At 40.5% G+C, this 24,899-nt stretch overlaps 1 protein-coding gene and 1 long non-coding RNA gene across 3 annotated transcripts in view; one reads left to right on the top strand and one right to left on the bottom strand.

Annotated features, from left to right (window-relative positions):
• Positions 1-4,762, top strand: LOC110402053. Its single transcript, XR_002440869.1, has 4 exons — positions 1-17; positions 2,114-2,184; positions 2,926-3,179; positions 3,346-4,762. It is a non-coding gene; the product is annotated as an uncharacterized LOC110402053 (long non-coding RNA).
• The window catches only part of GABPA (GA binding protein transcription factor alpha subunit), a 35,051-nt gene continuing 15,162 nt past the window's right edge, over positions 5,011-24,899 (bottom strand). For both annotated transcript variants that reach the window (XM_021403598.1, XM_021403590.1), the window contains exons 6-10: positions 18,634-18,828; positions 17,792-17,848; positions 16,630-16,770; positions 15,497-15,689; positions 5,011-7,831 (exon numbers count right to left, since the gene is read on the bottom strand). In XM_021403598.1, coding sequence (XP_021259273.1) covers positions 7,603-7,831; positions 15,497-15,689; positions 16,630-16,770; positions 17,792-17,848; positions 18,634-18,828 — 815 coding nt within the window. In that variant the 3' untranslated portion in view covers positions 5,011-7,602. The remainder of the gene's footprint in view (positions 7,832-15,496; positions 15,690-16,629; positions 16,771-17,791; positions 17,849-18,633; positions 18,829-24,899) is intronic.

Genomic DNA, 24,899 nt, shown 5'->3' with positions numbered 1-24,899 from the left:
TTATCGTCGGTAGTAGAGTAAGGCCTACCTTGATTTTGGGACATTCTCTCTCTCTGTATTGGATTTATCAGCTTAAATTGTAATTATATTGTAATATAGCGTGTTGTTTTGCATTCTGATATCTTATTCAGTAAATTAGTTTGTTTCTCCTCAGATTGTTGCTGCTGTTCTTTGCTCTCAGGGCCATCTCCTTACCCTTTTTCCCTTTTCCCTTTTCCTGGGGCATGGGCCCGTGGGTCCTCCCTCCCATTCGTCACGGGACCGGGCCAAACGCCCGTAAACCACTGACGCCTATGCTGAAGCCTAGATAATGAGAAATGTTTCTAGCTGCATGCTGTTAAAAATGAAAGGGAGAAACTACATGTATATGTTTACTCTTTCTTGCCCAAGGGCACAATGAATTTCAGTTGTTTCAGTTCGCAGATAGCAAGGATATGCACAAGAGCTGTGCCAGTGCTGTCTGGTTTATTTACATCTGAGACATGGTGCCAGCAGGAGATACCTCCTGGCTTACAACACCAGGCCACCTTCAGCCAGCGGTCAGCATCAGCAGCACTCGCTGCTTTTTCTCAGAGAAATCAGGAGTTTCTCAGCTTCCTCACACTTGAGTTTTCCGGTGATGTCTGTTTCCCTCCCTGCTTGCTTGTATGCACATTCAGTCAACGTTAGTGCTTTACCTGCATGGAAACTCAGCTTATTAAATAACACTTCCATCCTCAGTTAAAATTTCTGAGTACCTTTGCACCCCTAAAGACAACATTTTTATTTCTTCCTTCATTTTTTCTCTTCAGCCAGGTCTCTTAAAAAAAATAAAAGCACTCCTTTGTTAAAGCTTCCTCTATGGAATGGTGAAGTCCAAAGGACACAATACTATCTGACCAAGCAAAACTACAAGCAAAATCCCTACAATATACAGAAGCATAGAATCATTAAGTTTGGGAAAGACCTCTAAGATCACCTAGTTCAATCCTCAGCCCACCCCCACCATGCCCCCCCACCATGACACAGTGCTATATTTGGAACACCTCCAGGGACTGTGACTCCACCACCTCCCTGGGCAGCCTGTGCCAATACTTCACCACCCTTTCTGAAAAGAAATGGTTCCTAACACCCAACCTGAAGCTCCCCTGGCACAACTTGAGCCCATTCCCTCTCATCCTATTGGTAGTTACATGGGAGAAGAGGATGACTCCCACCTCACCACAGCCTCCTTTCAGGTCGTTGTAGAGAGCAATGAGTTCTCCCCTGAGCCTCCTCTTCTCCAGACTGAACAACTCCAGCTCCCTCAGCCGCTCCCCCCAATACTTGTGCTCCAGACCCCTCACAGCTTCGTTGCCCTTCTCTGGACACGTTTCAGAGCCTCAATGTCTTTCTTGTAGTGAGGGGCCCAACACTGAGCACAGCACTCAAGGTGTGGACATGTGCAGCCCCCCCTGCAAACCAGTTTCCCCCCAGTCCTCTGCAGAGCAGCTTGTGTGGCCTGGCAGGGGGCCTGGCCTGGAGAAGGCTGACGGCCCTCCTTGTCCCTGCCAGCTTGCTCCAGCTGCCTTCTGGTCCAGGGAGAAGCTCACCTCCATTGCCACCTGTCTGGTGTTTCACCTATTTCCAGAAATTAAATAGCGTTGCTGTTTTCAGCTTGGTGCCGTACTCCAGGTGGTTACCCTCTCATGGAAGAACCACCCTCCTTTTGACAAATTGTTTCATGAGCAACAAGGAAACCAATGAAAGAACATCATTTGGAAAAACATCTTTTCCAAAATATTCAGGTTCTTTCTGTCCCAGCATATGCACACCCATACGTTACAGCTCTCCTGGAGTTTTTCCTACCTCTCTAGTTGAGCACAGTTCAGCAAATGGCTACTCCACAGCAGCTGGCTGCATGAAGGCTGACTTGTGCTTTATTTTCCTACAGAGCATGCTGATTTGAGTATGATCTCACTTACTGGGCTATTCAGTCTCACAGAAGACAGGAACACTTTAGGGTTTTGCAACCCTTTTGATACAACCGTCCCAGGGGTGGAAAAGCTGGTACAGCAGCGAAGACAGACTTCTGTTCCTAAAAGTCCTATGCTAAAAGCCTTCCCCAGCTGACTTCTTCCTTTTGTTCTTACAGAGCTCACTGTAGGGCTGGTGGATAACTCCTGAGGACATGTTCAAGCTCCTGTTACAATTCCTAGTTCCATGGTGGGTACAGTTCAGGTCATCTTATTAGGAAACCGAAGTCCTACTGTGGGTATATATATTTCTGCACAGTTTCTGTGAAGCCCAACACTTTGGCATGCCTTAGGACACAGAGAATGTACTTCATCTGGAAAAAAAGAAAAAAAGGCTCTGAGTTTCTGCAATAAAATGTTACCTTAATTGGGACTTTTTTTTAAAACAACTTTTGTTTTGTCTTAGTCCTGAAATAGATCAAACTGTGTCTTATAAATGTATCTTTCCCCCTAGTTAATCTAATTAAGTCTCATCTCTTGCACTCTCATTTTCAATCTTTTTTTTTCATGCACAAACATCGCAGCTTTCACCCTTACTAGGTTGGCTGTTGGTGGTGGTTTTTTTTTTTTTCCCCATTATTTTTATTCATCTATTTATTTTACGTACACTTCTGTCTCACTGTCTTCTATAGCTGTGGCTTCTTGCAAGCCCAGGTCCTATGAAGCATACAGCTTGAAAGCGAGCGTACTGAAAAACCAAAGTTTAGTGGGAAGAAGGGGAAAGCAGGTGGCATTTTTTTTAAACCCAAAATATACCTTTCCCTTACTGGGAGGAATTACAAATAAGCAACAAATCCTATTTCCAAGAAACAGTTTGGTACCAACTGTGCTTGCTTAAATTATAATTTATGTAACTACTTCTGCTTGTCTTTGATTTGCCAATTCTGATACATGGAAATACAGCTCCTAAATGGTAATTTCTTCCATTTAGGTTATAACGCAAGTTGCAAATGGGAGAAAAGATGTGTCAAGATATCAGATCTATTGTGGACAAAAATAAAGTTCCTGCAAGTTTTCACATTCATTGGAACGACAATGAGATCATCAAGCGTTTCTCCTGCACTTTCTAAACAACAATTCAATACTGGCAACCTCGAAGAATAAACTGAACATTTTGAGCATCTACTGTCTAACAGTTGCTTTACAATTCAAGAACCGCTGGGCAATAAAAAAAAAGCATCTCAGGTAATTTCAGCTGTCTCTGGTCGCATCAGACAAAAACATAAGTACAACAGTTTCTGATACTTATCTCCTCCTTTTAACTACTTTTTATTCAGTAACAGCATGAATAAGTTGCTTACGCTTATGATCATTATTTTATTCTCTTCAAATTCCTTCCTTCCTCTCATAGATAGCTATGGAGATACCACCTCATAAAAGAACATACCTGGACGTTGTGCATCACGAACACCAGACACAATGATCAGACCCTCCATCTTTGAGACAAATGAGAACAACTTCACAGGTTGCAGACACATCTTCTGACACCACTGCTGTTACCACCATTTAATTCCAGAAGATCAGTGCCACAACTATTTTAATTAGAGGCAGACATTAAATATTTGTGGGTTTTTTTCCCCCCTTCTCAGCCTTTTTTTTAACCTTAGTATCAAGTTATTAATGGCTAAAATATTAATGCTCTCCAATTACAAGCTGGTTAAGTTTCAGTTTGATGCCTGGTTAGGTGCTGTGGGTTCTTAACCTGAAATACAGATACAAAATGTAATTGAGTCGCATTATTAATTACTGAAGTAATATTGTTTAGCATAATTCATATTACAAATTACTTTCTCAAAAGAAGTTACACAGCATGAAGTCAAATATATTGTAGAAGTCACAACATTGTCTTGCTGGATGAGCAACACAACCCTTAACAACACATGTGGTTTTGAAGAACAAACTAAAATCCCCGGTGGGATTGGTATATTTCCCACAAACCCAAGCAAACGGATCTTGTACAATGCTTCCTTCAAAACATTCTCCCATAACCTCCTGTCAGTGGACATTGCATCATGCTTCTTTCATTAATCAGGCAGTGGAGTCCCGTGTTGTCTTGTTCTGCTTACAACTGATAGCTGTAAGCTGTCAGTCCGTAATTCTCTCCGTTGTCCCAATCAAAATGTGAATGTGAATCCCAAATCAAACTCAGATGGACACAAAGATACTAACTACTATGAGCACCAATAAAAGATCATCATTTCACTGGATACTGAGTCTGTTTAAGTGCGCTTTAGAAGGCCAACCAATTACTGAAAGTTCCTCAAAATGCCAAGGGAAACAGAAACACTAGAATTCAAGGAACCTGTTTGGTTTAGAGATGACCAAGTATTTCAGTGTTGAACTTGGCAGTCTAGATGGAAGAGGTAAAAGGTACAATGAGAAGATTTCTATCAAGACATATTTAAAAATAAGGTAATAACTGTGTAAACAGCATTTGATCTTTTAAACAAGAACAGAGCTACCAATGGAGTTTGCAGGCCATGTGTAGTACGGGAGACTACAAGAAAGAAGAAAAAAGTCCTTGCTGGGATAAATTCAATTTACTGATCAATACAAATTTTTCAACTTTAAGCATTCCTAAAAGCACAGAATTACTGTTTCCCCAGGATCCATTCTGTCCTACTGTTAAGTTTCCATTGCTATGTTTATTATAGCCCCATTCTAAGATTTGCAATTAAGATGTTAAAGTAAGCTGTTACAATAATGAGGTATAGTGAGTTCCAGCAGAAAATACACAGGCAATTATCAAGGCAAAGACTATGCAGCTTCAAAAAATATGATAATTTTCCTTCCTCCTGTAAGTTTGTGATCTTAGAAGTAATGAGAACATAGTGCGTATACTGGTCACGGATGAACATTACAGACAATTTTCTGAAAAATTAACAAGTCAATAGACACTGGCTGTATAACATTTTTATTTTACTATATTGACATTTTATGCACAAATATTTTAGAGTAAAAATAACTGTTTCATGTAAAATTACCAAAAAATGAAAAACACAAAACAAATACATAATTATCAGCAGAGTATAAGTGTCTTTATTTAAAGAGTAAAAAGTATGCAAAAACCTTCTCTTTTACAAAAAATTTGGGAATATTCTTTCTATGTTTTCATCTGGCAGCATCCAAACAACTCTTGACAATATATTCTACATCTTGTTTTCATTGAAGACATCAAGTTAGTCACAGGTTTCTCCCTCAGCTACAGAAAATATGGCAGGGATTTTATACTGTTTGAAAGATTTCTTCATTGCTAATTAAAATAAGGTGGAAAAGTAGATGACCAAAACAACCCAAGGAACTGTATCATACCTACTGAAAAGCTTCAAACTAACAAGCAGATGTATTTACAAATGAAGTGTGATATCAGAACTTTCCCCTAGAGGGCTTACCAATATGAAGAACATTCAGGGGGATAAATAAATGATATTACATTTCAACTTTAGTTTATCCTACTGAAGTTCAGTTAGATTCAGTAAACTATTTTTTGTTTGTTTTTTAAGCTTCTTTTTTTTGTACTGTATTTTAACAAAAAGGCCTTTCATGAAGTCTGCTAAACAGAACCAGTGACTTGTATTGGACTTCTGTTTAGTAATGGCATGATGTTATATACATAGGTGCTGCCACTGAACTATCAGCTTCACCTTACTCTTAGTAAGCAAATCTACATCTACTTGAGTAAGTCACCTCAAGCACTTGTCAATTGGTGGAGCTGGACTATTGTAACAGTAGAAAGTGGACTGATGGTTGACTTCCTGTGACATACACATACCTTGCTCATGGCTTAAAAGTTTTTATTAAAAAAAAAGTCAACACGCTTAGTAGATGGAGTACTTTAAGCACCCAAGAATGAAAATGATATTCAGAGTTGATGAAAGGATCTGTCAAGAAAATGTTATAATTATGGAGGTAATAAAAAGGTAAGCTAGAAGCGCATGCAACGTTTTTAATTAATGAAAAGCTGTCTGCAAATGATCACGCACCTATAAAGCAAACAGCTTTGTCCTCAACGCATCTTTAAAATAAAGATGAATACTCTGTGTCTTCTGCTCTCTGACTCCAAGTACAACCATTCATTTTCAGCTTAAGAACAACAACCCAGTACTCTCACTACGCACCGTGTAAGTACATTTTACGTTCAGAAAGTCTCTGTACAAGCATTTTTGATTTAAGGTTTAAGGGTAGCTGAATCTCTCATAAAATTAAAGGTATTCTGCTAACCATTTGCATTTTAATTAACTGTGAAATGTTAGTGGGGACGGGGTGTTCAGTTATAAAAAGTTGGGAAATACACCTTATAACATAATAATTACAACGTTTAATAACACAAAAGGGCAGAACTAAAACCATACTATTTTCAGACATCAAAAGAAATAGTCATAAGTGTAGAAGCTCAAACACTGCAGTCTACTTTTTACTGCACTTCTGTATGAAGTTATCTCTATACCAGTCTCTCAGAATTCAGAATACATTCCAACTATTTCTATTCATCATCCATACTTCAAATTGTTTGTACCCCGCTCTGGAGCATGCATTTGGCTTACGAAGCTTCAGAAACATCATTTGAAGTTCAGAAATTAATTTTAAATAAAAATTACACATCTTTGCACTTTTATATATGTCAGACTGTACAGTAATTTGGAAATTAAATTTCAGTTCTCTTTAAAACTATTTTCAACTTGCATTTTTGTTTCTAAAGAGCAAGGGACTAATGACTGTGATTAACTTAGGTCTTCAGTCACTAGGGTTGACTATCATGCAGGTATAAAGCACCTGGCAGAACAGAGCATAAAAACAAGCAAACAAACAAAGCAACCCACCAAAGCAGACTACTCTTTGGGTGAGGGATATTTTTTCAAGTTTTCAAATCACCTGATGGGAGGATGGTGGGGGAAGAAGTTTTGTTTATGTTACATGGCTAGCATCAACAAGGTCTTTTAACAGGTTAGTACTTGCCCTCATAAATGCAGATTATCTACATATTACAACAAAATACTCATAATTGGCTTTTCATCTAAGCCAGATCTAAACCTGGATCTCCTTCTTCAGCACAGACCTTCAGTTCTGCCTAGTCTTAGTTCCCTTTCCTTATAAACACAGAAGTTATTTTAAGAACCTGATGCTTTGTCACATTTGCTGTGCCTTTCAGCTCTGCTTGATTAGATGAGAGTAATGAACATGTTTAACTTTAAAAGCATCAAATTCAATTTGGTAGCTCAGCAGAGAACAAAAAACCGGAAAGAACCCAATCTAGACAACTGATCAGCCTGCGTTTACTTCATTTTTGTTAAAAGCACTGCAAAAATTATTTTTTGTAGAGCTGCAAACACAGAACACTGACCAGTTCAACTTTTTTCACCAATTTCAGACTGTATATCATAGAGGCCCTGACTCAAAGTTGCACAAGTTTTGGTGATCCCCTAACTTACACTGAAACATATGCTGCTAAAAGATCCAAATTTACGTTAAGTCCCAGTTCTTTGTAGAAAATCATGCATGGTACTGTATTGTGAAGAAAAAGAAGAAGCTTCCATTTCAGATAAAAGTAAAAGCAACTTCTCTGGCTATATAGGAAAGGCCATGGGTTTGCACTTTCAGGTCCTACTGCTTAATTATCTTTCTCTGTTTGCAGGGATGCAGTAGCTAGTGCTACTGCTGTAACTGGCTGTGCAATGCCATGAAGCTGCATCTTGGCCAGTTTCTTTTGCTCACATTCTCTGACCAATCGATTCAGCTCTGCTGCGCTGTATCCAATGAGCGTTTTCAAGTCACACACAAATTTGTACACAAACCTCTTGCCTTGCACTTTGCATATCATGTCTCCATCATAATAGTATCTGTAAAAAAACAAAACAAATCAAATTAAGTTTTCAGCATTCGTAACTTCCACACACATCCAGTCATTTATTTAAAGACTCCTGGATGCTGAAATAAGAATCTTTTTCACATTAAGACTCTAATGTAATTTTATATATCAAGATAAACTTTAGTGTTTTCTTGCATGATCAAAGGGAAGAGAGTTGAAAGCTGCCCCTGCACCTTGATATACTAAAGGGAAACAAAACAGTAATTATTTTATAAGCTGTATAAAGCACCAAGGCCATCATTTCTAAGCTAGAGCAATTCAAAAACAGCTTGGGGTTAGAGGAGCAGGAATGGAAGTTGATATAGTGCTTTGCCTTAATAAGTAAGTGCTATCTCCTCCCTCATTATTGCCTCTTGCCTTCTTTGCTTATCTCTGCTTTTCTGAGATAAACAGTTTATGTTGGAAACAACCTGAAAATGAGCGTTGTGGTTTTCACGGTATTAAACAGAATCATAAGAGAGAAGGTAAAATACTTCTCATTTACTAGCAAAATCAAGTTAAGTAAAAAAAAACCTACCTATTTTCCCCTAGTCCTAGGAAACAAAAGGTAAATTCCTAAGAACGTAACCAAATTTCATCTCATGCTATAAACTAGCAAGTTAGAATTGAGGATATATGATGACACAATCAAATTATATACGATGATTAGATATATATTGAATAAATTTCTAGTTACAGCATTTGCCTATTCAAAAACGACAAGCACAATTTTCTAAACCTGCATGGGTATTTTCTTAGCTATTTGAATGTTTTGAATCACATGGAAACTTTGCTTCAGAATAATAGAGGAAATTAATACTTTTTCTTCAAGACTCACTTTGCTACAGGGTAATTAAGCAGATGCTGATTGCAAAAAATCTACTAAGTTACATGTATAAGAACAACAACAAGCTGCTCCTTTTTTCATGAAAAAACTGTCTGTTTTTCCCACATCTGGGTGGAAGATTGAGTATGCTTCTCAACAATATCATTTTCAGCACTAATCAAAATTGACACAGTAATTTCAGTACATTAATAAATAAAACATATTACCGTTTTTGTTTTCATAAAAGTTTAGCTTGACAATGGTGTTTATCTCAGCAGTAGTAAGAGGCATTAAAGATCCCTTCAGGCATTCAAGTATTAGAAAACGTGTCAATTGCAAAATAGCAAGATTTTGAGGCATGTGATTTCTGTAATTCATTAGCGAAAATAGAACTGCAAAACTTCTCTTACACTAATTTACACGAACTACTGTTCAGACATCTGTTTAATATCACAGTGAAAAGAACATTATTCCAGAGTTCTTCAGCTGCTTTTGAGACCTTTTGCACAGCTTGTTGACAAATCCCCCCAAATATTAACATTATTTATATGATTCGATGTTCCAGTAAGTTTTCACATATACCTTCAATGAATAAACACATAGATTCAGACAAACACACTGGAAACAGGGGAATGGTACTGCAATGATACAGACTGGGGATTCACTGACTGGGGAGCAGCTGTATTGAGTGAAAGGCCCTGGACACCTGCACTGACTGCAAGCTGAGCATGGACCAACAGTGTATCCTGGGAGCAGAGACAGCCAAAGGTGAAAAGAAGCACAGCTAAGATATGAAGGGAAATCATTATCCCCTGGTTTCCCAGTACAAGAAAAACAGATAAAGTGAGTTTTGCCAAGGGCTCTAATGATAGTTTGGGCTGCAGCACTTCCATTCTAAAAAGACTGAGGGAACAGGACTTGTTCAGCTTGGAGAATTGTATCATTTTAGCTGGAAGGGACCCTAAAAGGTTATCTAGCTCAACTCCCCTGCAATGAACAGCTACACTGGATTGCTAAGAGCCCCATCCAGCCTGACCTTGGATATCTTCAAGGACAGGGGATACAACACCTCTCTGGGCAACCTGTTCCAGTGCCTCATCATGCTTATTGTAAAAAACATTTTCCTTACATGCAATCTAAATCTCTCCTCTTAGTTTGAAACCATTTCTCCTTGACCTACCACAACAGACCCTGCTAAGGAGTCTGTCCCCTTCTTTCTCATAGCCCCTCTTCAGATACTGAAAGGCCGCTCTCAGGTCTCCTCAGAGCCTTCCCTTCTCCAGGCTGAACAGCCCCAGCTCTCTCAGACTGTCCTCGTAGGAGAGGTGTTCCATTCCTTGGATAACTTCTGTGGCCCTCTTCTGAAAGCAGGTCTCCAGCAGGTCCATGTTTCTTCTGTACTGAGGACTCCACATCTGGACCCAGTACTCCAGGTGAGATCTCACCAGCACAGATCACCTCCCTTGACTTGCTGGCCATGTTTCTTTTTTTTTTTTGTACCCCAGGATACGGTTGGCTTTCTGGGGCACGAGGGCACATTGCTGGCTCATGTCCAGCCTGCCAACCACCAGTACTCCCGAGTCATTTTCAGCAAGGCTGTGCTGTACCCTTTTGTTCTCCAGCTTGTATTGATAGTAGGGGTTGCCATGACCCAGGTGCCAGAGCTTGCACTTGGCTTTGTTGAACTTCATGAAGTTCACCTGGGCCCACTGCTCGAGCCTGTTCAGGTTTCTCTGGATGGCATCCTGCTCCTTGGCCATGCTGACCACACCACACAGCTTGGTGTCATCTGCAAACATGCTGAGGGTGCACTCAATCCCACTGTCAATATATCTGATGAAGATTTTAAAGAGCACTGGTCACTCAGTGGTGACCCCTTAGAGACACCACTTGTCGCTGATCTCCATCTGGATGTTGAGCCACTTACCACCACTCCCTAGGTACGATCTCTCTAGGTAGCCAGTTTCTCATCTCATTGAACAGTCCACCCATCAAATCCATATCTTTTCAATTTGGAGAGAAGGATGTTATGGAGGACCATGTCAAAGGCCTTACTGAAGTCCAGATAGATGACATCAGTGGCTCTCCCCTTGTCTACTGATGCAGTTACGCCATGATAAAAAGCAACATGGTTGGTCAGGCAGGACCTGGTCTTGCTGAAGCCATGCTGGTTCTCCTGTATCACCTCCCTGTCTTCCATGTGCCTTAGCATAGCTTCCAGGAGGATCTGCTCCATGATCTTTCCCAGCACAGGGGTGAAGCTGAGAGGCTGCTAGTTTCCTGGGTCACCCTTTCTACTCTTCTCAAAAATGGGTAAGACATAGCCTTTTTTTTTTTTCCAGTCACCAGGAACTTCACCTGACCACCGCGACTTTTCAAATATCATCAAGAGTGGCTTGGTGATTACATCAGCCAATTCCTTCAAGACTTTGGGATGGATCTCATTGGGACTCATAGACTTATGGATGTTCAGGTTCCTCAGGTAGTCATTAACCTGTCTTCACTTACAGTGGAAGGGACGTTGCTCTCGTGGTTCCCACCTTCTGAACCATCTGCTTGAGGGCTGTGTATAGAGCAGTCACTAGTGAAGACTGAGGCAAAAAAGTTGTTGAGTACCTCAGCCTTCTCCTTGTCTGTTGTTACCAGCCTGTCTGTATTGCTCAACAGGGAGGGTAAGCCCTCCTGAACTTTCCTTTTCCACTTAATATACCTGTAGAAGCCTTTCTTATTATTCTCTGCACCCTTTGCCAAGTCCAGTTCCAGTTGGGCCATGGCCTTTCTGATCCTATCCCTACATAGCCTAGGAACATCACTATCATCCTGTCAGGTTACCTGTCCATGCTTCTGCTGCCTCTGCATTTTCTTCTTGCTCCCCAGTTTGACCTGCAGGTCCCAGATCAGCAATGCCAGTCTCTTGCCTTCCTTTCCTGACTTTCTACACCCGGGGATGGAGAGCTCTTGTGCCCCTAAGGAAAGCTTCCTTAAAGATCTGCCAGCTCTGCTCTACTCCCTTGTCCTTGAGGACAGATTCCCAGGGTGTTTCACTGACTAACTCCCTGAAGAGCTAGAAAGTGGCTCTCCTAAAATTACGCTTCCTGGTTTTACTCTTTGCTTGTCCAATATCCCTCAAGAGCATGAACTCCACCACCGCCTGCCTGATCACTACAGCCCAGGCAGCCTCCAATCCTGATGTTATCAATCAGTTCACTTGTGTTAGTGAGCAACAGGTCCAGCACTGCATCCGTCCTAGCGGAGATGTCTATTACCTGGCTCAGGAATTTACCCTCCAGACATTCCAGAAGCCTCCTGGATCACCTACAGCTTGCTGTGCTACTTTTCCAGCAGATCTAAGGGTGGTTGTCCCCCAGCAAGACAAGAGCCTGTGATTGTGACACCTCCTGTAGTTGGAGGAAGAAGGCTTCACCAACAGGCTCCGCTTGATCAAGAAGCCCACAGTAGACACCAACCACAAGGCTCCCTATGTTGCCTTGGTCTTTAACTCTCACACGTAAGTTTTCGACTTGCTTGTGGCCATTTTTCAGGGATAGCTCTTCACACTCTATTCCAAGCATGTTCAACCCATGGCCTGCAGGCCGAATGCAGCTCAGGACAGCCAGCAATGAGGCCTGCCCCCAGCCCTGAACCATCATGGTGGTGGCTCTACCCCATAGTGCGACCCAGCCCAGCCCCAAGCATGTACTCATCGCTCAGCAACAACCAAACATCGGCATGCTATTAACATTGTCTCAGCTGAAACCAGGACATGGGGAGGGCACAGTGCAGTGCTAACTCAAGTTATGGCAAATAATTTTATGCATTTTGATACACTGGCTAAACAGTGTCTTGTAAACAGCAAAAAATATGTAGTCATGCTTTCTATTTTGATAAGGGAATTTGAGAATAGGTTCAAGAGTGCAAAAAAAAAAAAAAAAAAGAATTTTTTGCTACATTTGCAACTCAATTTTCAGTCAATAGACATACATTACCTGCAAATTTTCAAACTGATTGTATGGAGTTGCAAACAGATATTCAACTCAAATATTTGATCATACCTCTTTACTAGGCTTTTATAAGACATATCTTACCAGAGCAAAATGCTCCTCACTTCACAATCAATGCCTTACTTGTTTCATTACATTTCGGCAGTATGTATATTTGTGAACAATTATTTTCAAGGAAGAAGCATGGGAAGAGTAAAATTTCATTAAAAAATCTGGCAAACACCTTGACAACTCACTAAGAATTGCAACCACTCCCATCAAACCAGACTGATGGATTAGTTTCACAAAAATAAGGCCAAATATCCCACTCATTGTATTTTCTTTTTGCTCTTTTTTAATGTTTTAATTAAAAAAACCCGGAGTTTTGCTACTTATGTACATTAACTATGCTGTGTATTTTACATGAAGCCCAAGACAATTCTTATTCACTCAGTGTGGACCAGGCAAGCCAAAAGAGGTTGGACACCCATGCCCTATTTCTACCTTGATGTAGAGGGAAACACTTCCACCTCTCCCTCCTCATCTGTCCCTTCTGAACAGCTTGTAATTGTCAACAGCTACACTCCAGTTGTGGAAACCATCCCACCAGGTTTTGGTGATGGCAACTACATTATGGTTTTCCAGTAACACGGCGGCTTTTAACTCCTCCTCCTGCTTGTTCTCCAAGCTGTGTGTGCTTTAGGGTAGAGGCACTTCAGCTTAGCAGCTGCTTTTGTTACCTTCCTGGAGGATAACTCCTTAACTCCTTTGAAGTATTTACCTTTAGTCTCCCTGTTGCCTTCATCATCATAAGATGCAGCAGGCTGAGGGCTCCTACTAGCACCTTGTTCCTCTAACTTAGCTATGCTACCCCGCACCTTGTCATGGGCAGGGTCACTATCACCCCCTTCCCCCTTCAAATCTAGTTTAAAGCCCTGTCAACTCCTGGACCAGAATCCTTTTCCACCCTTTGACCCAGGTGGATCCTATCTGTAGCCATCAGGCCAAGTGTCAAGTAAACCACCCCATGGTCAAAAAAGGCAAAATTCCTGTCATAGCACCAGCCTCCTAGCCATGTATTTATTGTATGGGTTTTCCTGGTCCTCTCAGTATCACTCCCTATCATTGAAGGGATAGAGGAAACACTACCTGTACTCCCAACTCCATCCACTCATTGCTCCAAGTCCCCTAAAGTCCCTTTTGATAGCCCTCATATTTCTCTCAGCAACTTCATTGCTGTCTACCTGAACTGTCAGTAGGGGATAATAAACAGAGGGACAAACCAGGCCAGGAAGTTTTCTAGTAATGTCTCTGACCCGGGCCACAGGGAGGCAGCAAGCTTCCTTATGGGTAGAGACTGGCTGACATATCGGGCCCCCTGTTCCCCTCAGCAGGGAATTGTCTTACAACAATTACCCTTCTTTCCTTCTTGGTAGAAGCAGCCTTAAGGCTTGGAGCCGTCCTCCTCACCCTAGACAACCTTCTGAGTAGGCTTTCCACTGCATCCTCACTTACCTTTGCCTCAAGTTCCAGATCCTCAAACCTATTGTGCAAGGGCCCCTGGGAAGTGACAGCTTCAAGGGGACTTACCAGCTATGTTCCAGTACCTATAGAGAAGTCACTGAGAAAAGAAAAGCCACGTATGGTGGCACACAGCAGGAGGACAACAACAACTGGCATAAAATGAAATGGGAAGGGATCAGTCTGGGTATGGGAACTTCTTCCCCTGGAAGACAGGCAAGGAGTGGGACAAGTTGCCCAGTGATGTCATAGAGGCTCCATATCCAAGATGGTACGGTTAAGCTGCGTATCTGCTGCCTGCCAATTTCTTTTGATGCCTACTGTTCGTGTAAATGAGACAGAAAATAGTTGTCTTTACTAATTCCATGCCAATTCATGAATTTATAAACTTCAGTCTTCCTCAGCATTAGCATTATTTCTCACAGAGGTATACTTTAAGATAATTTCGTATTTTTTAAACAATGCTAGATGAGTTTACTTCCCTTTATGAGAAATAACATACCACAAAGTGGAAATGATGAAAAGTTAATCTTATATCTCAGACTTCAACAGATACACAACCTTACTCTTCCAAAGCTATTTAAATATTTATTGCTTAATGCTGCGAATACCCTTCTTGAAAACCAAGAGAAATAGCGTTCACCATATCCAAATAAGAAATAAGAAATGCAATCTTAATAATGTAAGACAACTTGGATGAATTTTCCCATGCTCCTAGAGACCAAATTAATTGGGAAAAAAAGTCTGAAATGGAGCTACTTGCATTCTTCCCCGCTCCCTCAACTGTATCACCTACAGAGATTCAATAACAGAAATCCTTTTTACCAATGTCAAACTACAGAAATCATGATGAAATGAAGAAAATCTGTAACAAATAGTTACAGAAGAATGTCTGCTTTATACCATAGTATGAGAAAGAAGAACAGAAGCAAGTAAATATAAACATCCGTCAGTAATTCAGGGTAATCACACATTTCTGCAACTTTCCCCACTAACGAGTACTGTTTATAAACCAGTAGATGCGTAAATGTTGAAGATATGTCAAAAAAAGAGAAACATACGTAGGATAGGCTAGCTACACAGATTAACTGTCCTGTCAGTGTTCAATAATCTTGAAAAAAAAAATGATTTCTACACGTTTAAGAAATTATTGCAATAACTGCTATGAAGAGAAGACTAATACAATCTAACAGAAAGGAGTAGCTTCACAGGAACTGTTTATCTCCTTACTGAAGAAACCCACAAAAACACTCAGGTCATTTATTACAACAGCTAAAAATGAAGTAGTCGTGAATAAGTAAACATCTAATCAATTTCTGAAGTTTCTTACCTCAAAGCCCGACTAAGCTTTTCATAGTTCATCGTGGGTTTGTTTTTGCGCTGCCCCCATTTTTGTGCAACCAGTTCAGGCTGATTCAATTTAAACTCTCCTTCATCACCAACCCAAGAAATACAGTCCCGAGCATCTTTGTCAGTGAGAAGTTCTAATAAAAACTGCCACAATTGGATCTGGCCATTGTTTCCTGTCAAAATAGGAATAACAAGATCTATTTCAAATAGCCCTTTTTTCATGTTCTCATCAAAGCTAAAAATTTTCAGCCAACAGATTAAAGCAAACAAACACAGAACATACAACAGAAAGAGAACTTGCATTTAGTTAATTTCTTCTGGTCTACAAAAAAAGAAATAGTTTCCTGCAAAGTCACTGATATTAATCAATGCAAAAAAAACTCAGTAATATGAAAACTAAGACTTCTCAAACTTGTTCCTAGAACTTAGGAACAACATGATCTAACAGTACAAATAATCATTTAAAGCACACATCTACTCTGAGATAGAACAGATTAAGCATGATCTGCTTCTTCTTCAGGCATAGATATACACATGCAATAGAACACGTATTTTTTTAATGATCACTTTTCACTGATTTTCTATGTGTAAGATTAGAAACAGGGAAAAAATACCCACGTACCACAGTTTAAGTCAACATAACATCTTGCACGTGCAATCAATCACTAAGATTTCTTTTTAACTCAAGAATCTGCAGTTAAATTGCTAAAATCTCAATGAGATATACAGAGTAGATGTAACACTTACAGGGAGAAAGAGAGTATTTCCTATTGATGTCAGATGATAAATTCTGGGCCTAAGAACTCTGAATGACAATAACCGACTCTCACGGAGAGTTTCAAAAAAGGAAAATGTAAGGGTAAGGAGAATTAAGCATTTAAAACAACAATTCACAGAAGTGGAGAATATCAAAGCAAAACTGATAGTATGAGCTAACCAACCTGACAAGTTTGCATACGCTTGTGATATATTTTCTAAATACCGTCCCTTTTTGTATCTGTATTTTTTTCTAAAAACCTTGCAACTAGAGTGACAAAGACATGTCCTATAAAACTGTAATTCAACTTAATGAGTATTTACCACATTTGCATTTTAAAATAATGTAGACAATACCTGTTCTGTTCCCAGGGGAACTTCTATCTTCCCCCGAGATCCTTGGAGCTCTCTGCACTTTAGCTGCCTTTGCACTGCTGTTTATTACTTTAATGGTGGTTGGGGTAGCAGGCTGTACGGACGCCGGAATAATGTGCACAGCTGTAGAGCAGAAAACATTGCAGAACATCAATTATAAATAGCTAGGCAGAGAAACATCAGATGCATAGGCATATATTATTTATTATCTGTATTATAACAGCAGAAGCTTGTTTTTGATTTTTATTTTTTACCTTTTATTAGAAAGATGTATACTGTTCAAATACGATGCTAAGAATTTAAAGAATTTTTACCACTTCCTGTGGAAACTGTTTTAAGACTTGTAGTAGAGATGGTATGTTGTAGATAAAACATCAGCTTTAGTCTACCACCATGTGTATTACACGTTTACATAATAAAACTCATGCCTTTAATTTCATTTTTATGCTGTTCCCATGTGATTTACCTTAACACAATCTTCTCTACAGTCACTGTATGATGCTTCATGTCTGCTATTTAAACAGCAAAGAGGACTGGAGGATTCAAATGTTCCATTCTGGGTGAATTTAACTAGACACAAATCCAGAATACTGTACATGTCTATTTAATATATAAGCTGCTTACAAGTCTTTTCAATTTTAATAATTTATGACATCGTATTACATCTAAAAGGAGTTTCTAATATTTTTCTTGTATTACTTTCCAGGCAAGTCCTCTCTTTCACACATGCCTTCAATTTTTTTCTTTTTCAATAGTTTTCTTTTGAAATAAAAACATTTTAACTTATCCATTCATTAATGCAATATATAACCTAAGATGCCAAAACATCAAGACCTCAAACATAGACCCTTGAGATCTTATTTCAGTAGAGTGGAACATCTACCATCCAAAATTTAAGCTAGAAACTTTCGTTCTTCAAGTCATACAACACCTTTCAGCCAGTAACACGATATTGAGAAATCAAATGTTTCGCTTTGAATGTGAAAATACACCCTCCTCCTCTCACTGAAGGAAGCTACGCTGTCTAGTGACTTTCTCGCTGTTGTACCGTTATAGCGCTGTGTATCCAAGCATAGCACAGAATCATGGTGTCAAACTTGCAAGCAGTTGATTGTACTAATTAACTGCTGGCAGAAATACTTACGCTGATCAATAGTAACAGTTGCTATTTCTCCAGAGTGTTCTTGGCTAGCCAACACGTCTGCAGATCAGAAAGAAAGAGAGTTAAGTTTTTACTCAAAACATTAACTTCAAGCTTACCTTTATCATCATTTGAAAATCAAAAATTTTCATATTTCAGAGGAAAAAAAAGCCCATCACTTTGTATCAATTTGGAAAAGACAGGCATAGCTCATGGTCTTACAGGTACTTAGAAATATTTAATGCTTGTCATTTATTTTTTAGAAATAAGTATGTCAGTAATGAATTTCCAGGTGCCCTTTGCATTCTACATACCTTAAAGCCTTTAGCTATATAATATAAAATAAGATACAAATAGTTTTTGGTCTGCCAGGTTGTATGCAAGTATGGTAAGTCCAAAAGCATATTTATACACAGACAAATGCCTCACTTATGAGTCATGCTGTGCACAAAGGATTTAACTGCTTATGCTTAATGTTCTTCAATTCTATGTGAGACAGAGATGTACACTAAACAACTCATTATTCAACTATAAAATTGTCAAACTCAGGAGATGCACAAACTAGGAATCTTAATTAAAAAAAAACAACAAAGGACTTGTCAGTCCCTACTTCTTCCATATTAGTTATGAAGTTTAATGAATAATGAGGAAACTGCTTATCACGCAGACATGCTTAACAGCAGACACTGTTACCAATACCTCCTGTTATTTTGTGTTGATGCCCTCATTTTTACTGCTAATATTAAACACAGGAAAAACAGCTGCTCTCAACTGATTTAATTTTAAGAATAAATAAGAGAAAAGGCTGAATTAAGTAAAATCAATTACAGAAAAATCTCCCATACATTTTCGAAGAAGCTCCAAGTGACTCCATAGAATTTCCCCACGTGGGACTCGCTGGAAGAAGTCTTCTTGAGTGAGGCTGCAGAGTTCCCGTCCAGGAATGCTGAGTGCATTAAGGTCAATGTCTGACATGCTGAACTCCTTCATCACCCACACCACCCAGTGGAGCACTTGGTCTGTCGACCACTGCACAGGGTCTGCAAAAATTAAGAAATGAAACAGCAATACATCCATCACAAACCACAACGTTCCTTCTCAATGAGGTTACAGAGGTAGTCCTTACTGTAACTTAGAACAATGAAATACGAGCGTCCGCTGAGCCGTGGGATTCAAGTAAGTGTCACCAAGAGACCATTTCTCTATACCACCTTTAAAGTTTGTTTTTTTTGTTGTTTTTTATTTTTTTTAAAGCCTGTATCTGGGCCAGTCAGTGCTTACATTCAAAATTCAATGACTGTACATTTTCAACTATGTGTTTATTTTATGAAAGCCGTTGTATAACATCAAAGAGAGGCATGGTTCTTATGACTCAATCTGAATGGATGGAAAGATGACTCCTCTTAAAATGCCAATGGAATGGTATGGTTTGGCAGGCAGATGGAAAGTGCAAAAATGGGATTTTCCTTAGAATGAAATCTTTTACATCCCAGCTATCCACAATGGTTCTCAAAACACAAAATAATTTTTTCCTTTTTTCCATAGTACTTCAGTGAGCGCTTCTCACGGCAGTATGCTCTTCTGCTAATACACTGATCAGTGGGTGATAGTGCTGAAATACTAAGTTCTACATTCATTCATCACTGTTCCAGTTTCTAAAAACATTTTAAATCACAGCAGTCTGTGTTTTTGTGTTTTAGATCTGCAACCAATTTGTCGTGGGTTGAATCTTTGCCACACGACAGGCATAGCCCTCTCCACCATACCACCCCCACAACGGGAAGCTGGCGGAGAAGTGAGAAAGAGCAGTTGCTGCTCAATTGAGAGAAGACTATTTTACTAAAAACGATAAAAGAATGTGACACAATACAATACAAAGAGAATCAAGAACAATAAATCAAAGAAATGGGAAAGGGATGTCTCCTAACTGTGCTGCTCAGCAGTGCAGAGGAAAAAAAAGGGACCTCCTTACGTCACTTTGCCTCTCCATCCCAGAAACCATGTGAGAAAATGCCATGGTTTTCCGTAAGTATTCCATAACATGGCATCATGCAATGAACTATCAGAACTGGGACAACTGCCAAGGAACTACAGTTCCCAAATTGCTCTGGTCCTTCCCACGTAGTTCCCAGGAAGGAAGGAAGTGACGTAACCTTGCCCTTCTTTTGGCCATACTGCCAAACCGCAGCATGCTTAGAAGGCATCTCTCTCTGCCATTTGATTTATTAGCACTGATCTCTTTTATATTGAATCATCTCACATTTCTTTACAATTTCTAGTAAATTAGTTTCTCATTATCTCAACTGAGCTCCTCCTTCTCACTTCTCCACCGACTTCCTGTGGGAGGAAAGAGGTACGGGAGGAGGGCATAGCCTGTTGTGTGACAGACACCCTCAACCCACCACAGAAATTGGTGCCCAATGTGGAACGCAACAGTGACTGAAATAATAGATCTGCCAGAGCTGCAATATGATCATGAACAGAAATTCTGGCACCATGACAACTTGTTACTGTTAGCTAAAGGAAAAAAAAAAAAGGGATTTTTCTCCATTTTAATGCAGTTTTTTAAGGGAGTGTACATAAACATGTTTCAGATTGCGTTACTTAAAACCTACTGGAGCTTTTTTAAGAAAGTTACTCTGTTTTTCGGGGCTGTGGGTACATATAAAGATATATATAGCTGTAGAGTGAATGGCCAACAAGCTTGACAAGCTCAAAAAGCTCAACTTCCCACCTTTAAGAGCTGACACGTCAGCTATTAGAAGATGTCCTTTTGCTCTTCCTGCTTGAGCAAGAGGTAACAATGAGTATACTCTGCATACGACCTTGTAGTTTTGCCTGCATGATCACAGAGAAGATATGAGTAAATGGGATGAAAACCCACCTCAGCCCTACGGACATGGGTAAATGAGTTACAAAGGAGGTCAATCACAACTGAGGGCTCCTCCATGAGAATGGTCGCTCCAGTTGCTACTGAACACTGTAGAGGCTCTGATTTTGATAACCAGCCTTTTGCTGCACTTCCACAGGAAATGTGTGATAGAGGCAATAATCCCCCTCCAGCCAGGGGTACGAAAGAGATAATCAAGAGTATTGGACTGTGTGAATTCGATGGCCTGGCACATCAGAACCACAGAAGTATGAGGCTCTGGTGGACACTAAAGCACAGTGCACCCTAATGGCATTGAATCAAAAAGAGACAGAACCCATCTGAATTTCTGGAGTGATGAGGTTGTCAAGAGTTAACTGTGCTGGAGAACAAAATGAGCCTCACTGGAAAAGACTAGCAAAAGCATCCTACTGTGATTGGCTCAAGGGCTCTATGTGTCCCTGGTAAGGACTATCTTAGGAGAGGGAATTTCAAGGACCCAAAGGGATATCAGTGGGCTTTTGGAATAGCTGCTTTAGAGACAGAGAATGTTAAGCAGCTGTCTGCCAAGCCCAGCCTTTCAGAGGACCCTTCCATCGTGGGACTGTTGTAAGTGGCAGCCAACATAGCAACAGCAGGTTGCAATATCACACTAACGGGGACTCCCTGATCCCCATCCATAAGCTGATCTGTCAACTGGAAAGCCAAGGAGTGATCAGCAAGACTCACTCACTATTTAACAGCCCCATATGGCCAGTGCAAAAAAACAATGGAGAGTGGAGGCTGACAGTAGACTATCATGGCCTGAATGAAGTTACTCTACTGTTGAGTGTTGCTGTACCAGACACGCTAGAACTTCAATATGAACTGGAATCAAAGGCAGCCAGGTGGTATGCCACAACTGACATTGCCTATGTATTCTTTTCCATCCCTTTAGCAGCAGAGAGCAGGCCAGTTTGCCTTTACTTCGAGGGGCATTCAGTATACTTGGAACTGTTTGCCGCAGGGCTAGAAACATAGCCCAGTCATCTGCCATTGGCTAATCCAGACAACACTGGAACAGGGTGGAGCTCCTGAGCACCTGCAATACATTGCTGACATTATCATGCAGGGCAATACAGCAGACGAAGTTTTCAAGAAAGAGAAAAAAATACAAATCCTTCTGCAAGCTGTTTTTGCTATTAAGTGAAGTCAAGTCAAGGGACCTGCACAGGAAATCCAGTTCCCAGGAATAAAACAGCAAGATGGACATTTTCACATCCCAATGGATGCGTCAACAAAATCACAGCTATGTCCCTGCCAACTAGTAAGAAGGAAACAATCTTTCCTAGGTGTTGTGGGTTTCTGTAGAACACATATCCCTGATTATAGGCTCAACGTAAGCCCTATCAAGTGACATGGAAGAAGAATGATTTTGTATGGGACCCTGAACAACAACAAGCTTTTGAACAAATTAAACAGGAGATAGCCTGTGCAGTAGCCCTGGGACCAGTCCAGACAGGACACGATGGAAAAAATAAAGAAAAACTTGCTCTACACTGCAGCTGGAGAGAAGGGTCCCACCTGGAGCCTTTGGCAAAGGACACCAAGAGACCTGAGGTTGACCCCGTGGGTTTTGGAGATGAGTATACAGAGGATCTGAAGAGCACTACACTCCAACTGAGAAAGAAATATTAGCAGCACACGAGGGGTTCAAGCTGCTTCAGAAGTCAGTACTGAAGCACAGCTCCTTTTAGCACTTTGAATACCGGTGCTAAATTGGATGTTCAAGGGGAAGGTCCCCTCTACAGACCATGCTACTGCTGCTACTCAGAGTAAGTGGACTGCATTGATTACACAGTGGGCTCAGATGGGAAACCTGAATCATCCAGGAATTCTGGGAAGTAGGGCACTGTATTTCTAAATTGCTGGACCTCATAGTCAAACTTGTCAAGCGTTTAGTACATTTCCTCTACAGGTCCACAAGGAGGAGGCAAAGTTTTCTTCATATTCTCAAAGGGCAGTAATCCAAGCCACACACATGGGGTCTCTCATCATCTTTCCATCTTGTTGCTGCCAGTGGTTTGTGTGAATTTCCACCACGTAACTGGTGAACACCTAACCCTTCCGGGGTTGTGGATCCCTTTCCCTTGAACAGGGTTTGGCATGCATAAGTCAGTCCCTAAATAATTTGTGCTTCCTTAGGTCCACCGGAGTTATAATCTTCCTCTCTTACATACTTCCCTAAACTTTCAGGGTTCTGCAGGTGTTCAGGAGCGAAGCTCAATGACTCCGGGGGTGCCCACTTCTCTAAGTTTTCTCTTAAATTCTTTCCCATCCCCACCACTCAATATTTTCTAGCTTTGGGGCAGATCCCTGACCCATATTAATAACGAGAAGTACATTCAGGTAACATGACAATATAATTATGCCAGTTCAGACATTCCAGACACGTGCAAAATTTTCAAGGGGAAGAAAAGGAAAAGTATGGGAGGAGGAAAAATAAACATCTCTTGTCCCATTGACAGACTCCCTGGGCAGGCAGTGGAGGAAGTGGAATCATTAACACCATCTGGAGGGTAATTTTTAATGCTTAAATCATGCCATGTTGTATACAAGCACCGGATTGGTGTCCCCACCAGTGATCTTAAACTGTCATATATATATGTATATATATACACACATATATATACGCCCACACACAGCCCAGAAAAAGAACGACCTTCTTAAAAAAGCTCCAAGTTTTAAGTAACACAATCTGAAGTATAATTGTGTGCACTCCCTTAAAAAAAACTGTGTTAAAAAAGAGAAAAATCCCTTTTTTTCTTCTTTAGCTAACAGTAGCAATTTGGCATGGTGACAAAATTTCAGCTCAGTGCAGATCCAGCAGATCTATTATTTCAATTACTACCATGCTGCACTTTGGGTGACAATTTACTGTCACAGGTTGAATCTTTGCTGCGTGACAGGCCTAGCCCTCTCCTCCCATCTGTTCCCACAAGGGAAGCCGGCAGAGAAGTGAGAAGGCAGAATTGTTGCTTGATTGATATAAAGAAACAACTATTTTACTAAAATGATAGAAGAATGTGAGATAATACAATATAAAAGGAATCAAGAGTAACACTTCAAACAAATGGGAAAGGGAGTGTCTCCTAACTGTACTGCTTGGTGGTACAGAGGGAAAAAAAAAAAAAAGGACATCACTATGTCATTTTGTCTTTCCCTCCCAGAAACCAAGGACTGGAGCATTTTCAAAACTGCGGTTCCTCCTTAGCAGCTGTTCCAATTCTGACAGCTCACTGCATGATGTTATGATACGGAATACTTACAGAAAATGATGACACTCAAATGTATTTTTAAGTGTGTGATAATGTTGAAATATTAAATTCTACATTCATTATCATAACATTCACATCATAACATTATCCCAGTTTCTGAACTATTTAAAATCACAGTTGTACTGAGTTTGGCTGGGATGGAATTAATTTTCTCCACAGCAGTCTGTGTGTTGCTGTGTTTTAGATTTGCAGCCAAGTTAAGTGTTGACAACAGATTAACATTTTAGCTACTGCAGAGCAGTGCTTACAGCGCACTGAGGCCTTCTCTATCTCACTCAGCTTCCCCAGTGAGTACATAGGGGTGGGCAATTGGTTGGTAAAGGACACGACTAGCACAGCTAACTCCAACAATCCAGATTGATGACCTGATGCCAGTTATATGAGGTTCAACAAGACCAAGTGCTGGGTCCTGCATTTTGATCACAACAACCCCACACAAACTAGAGGCTTGGGGTAGAGTGAATGGAAATCTGTGCAGAGGAAAAGGATCTGGGGTTATTAGTTGACAGCCAGATGAACGTGAGTCAGCAGTGTGCCCAAATGGCCAACAGCATCCTGGCTTGTATCAGAAACAGAACAACCAGCAGGCTTAGGGAGGTGATCATACCTCTGTACTACGCACTGGTGAGGTCACACCTTGAGTACTGTGTTCCATTTTGGGTTCCTCACTTAAGAAAACATTGAGGCCCTGGAGTGCATCCAGAGAAGGACAAGAAGCTGGTGATGGGTCTGAGGAGCGGCTAAGGGAGCTGGGGTTGTTCAGTCTGGAGAACAGGAGACTCTGGGGAGACCTTATCGTTCTCTACAACCACCTGAAAGGAGGCTGTGGTGAGGTGGGGGTCAGTCTCTTCACCCAGGTAACAGTGATAGGATAAGAGGTAATGGCCTTAAGTTGTACCAGGGAGTACAGGTTGGACATTAGAAA

The sequence above is a fragment of the Numida meleagris genome, chromosome 1, assembly GCF_002078875.1.
Source record: "Numida meleagris isolate 19003 breed g44 Domestic line chromosome 1, NumMel1.0, whole genome shotgun sequence".
Taxonomy (NCBI): Eukaryota; Metazoa; Chordata; class Aves; order Galliformes; family Numididae; genus Numida; species Numida meleagris.
This window is presented reverse-complemented; position numbering and strand designations above follow the sequence as displayed.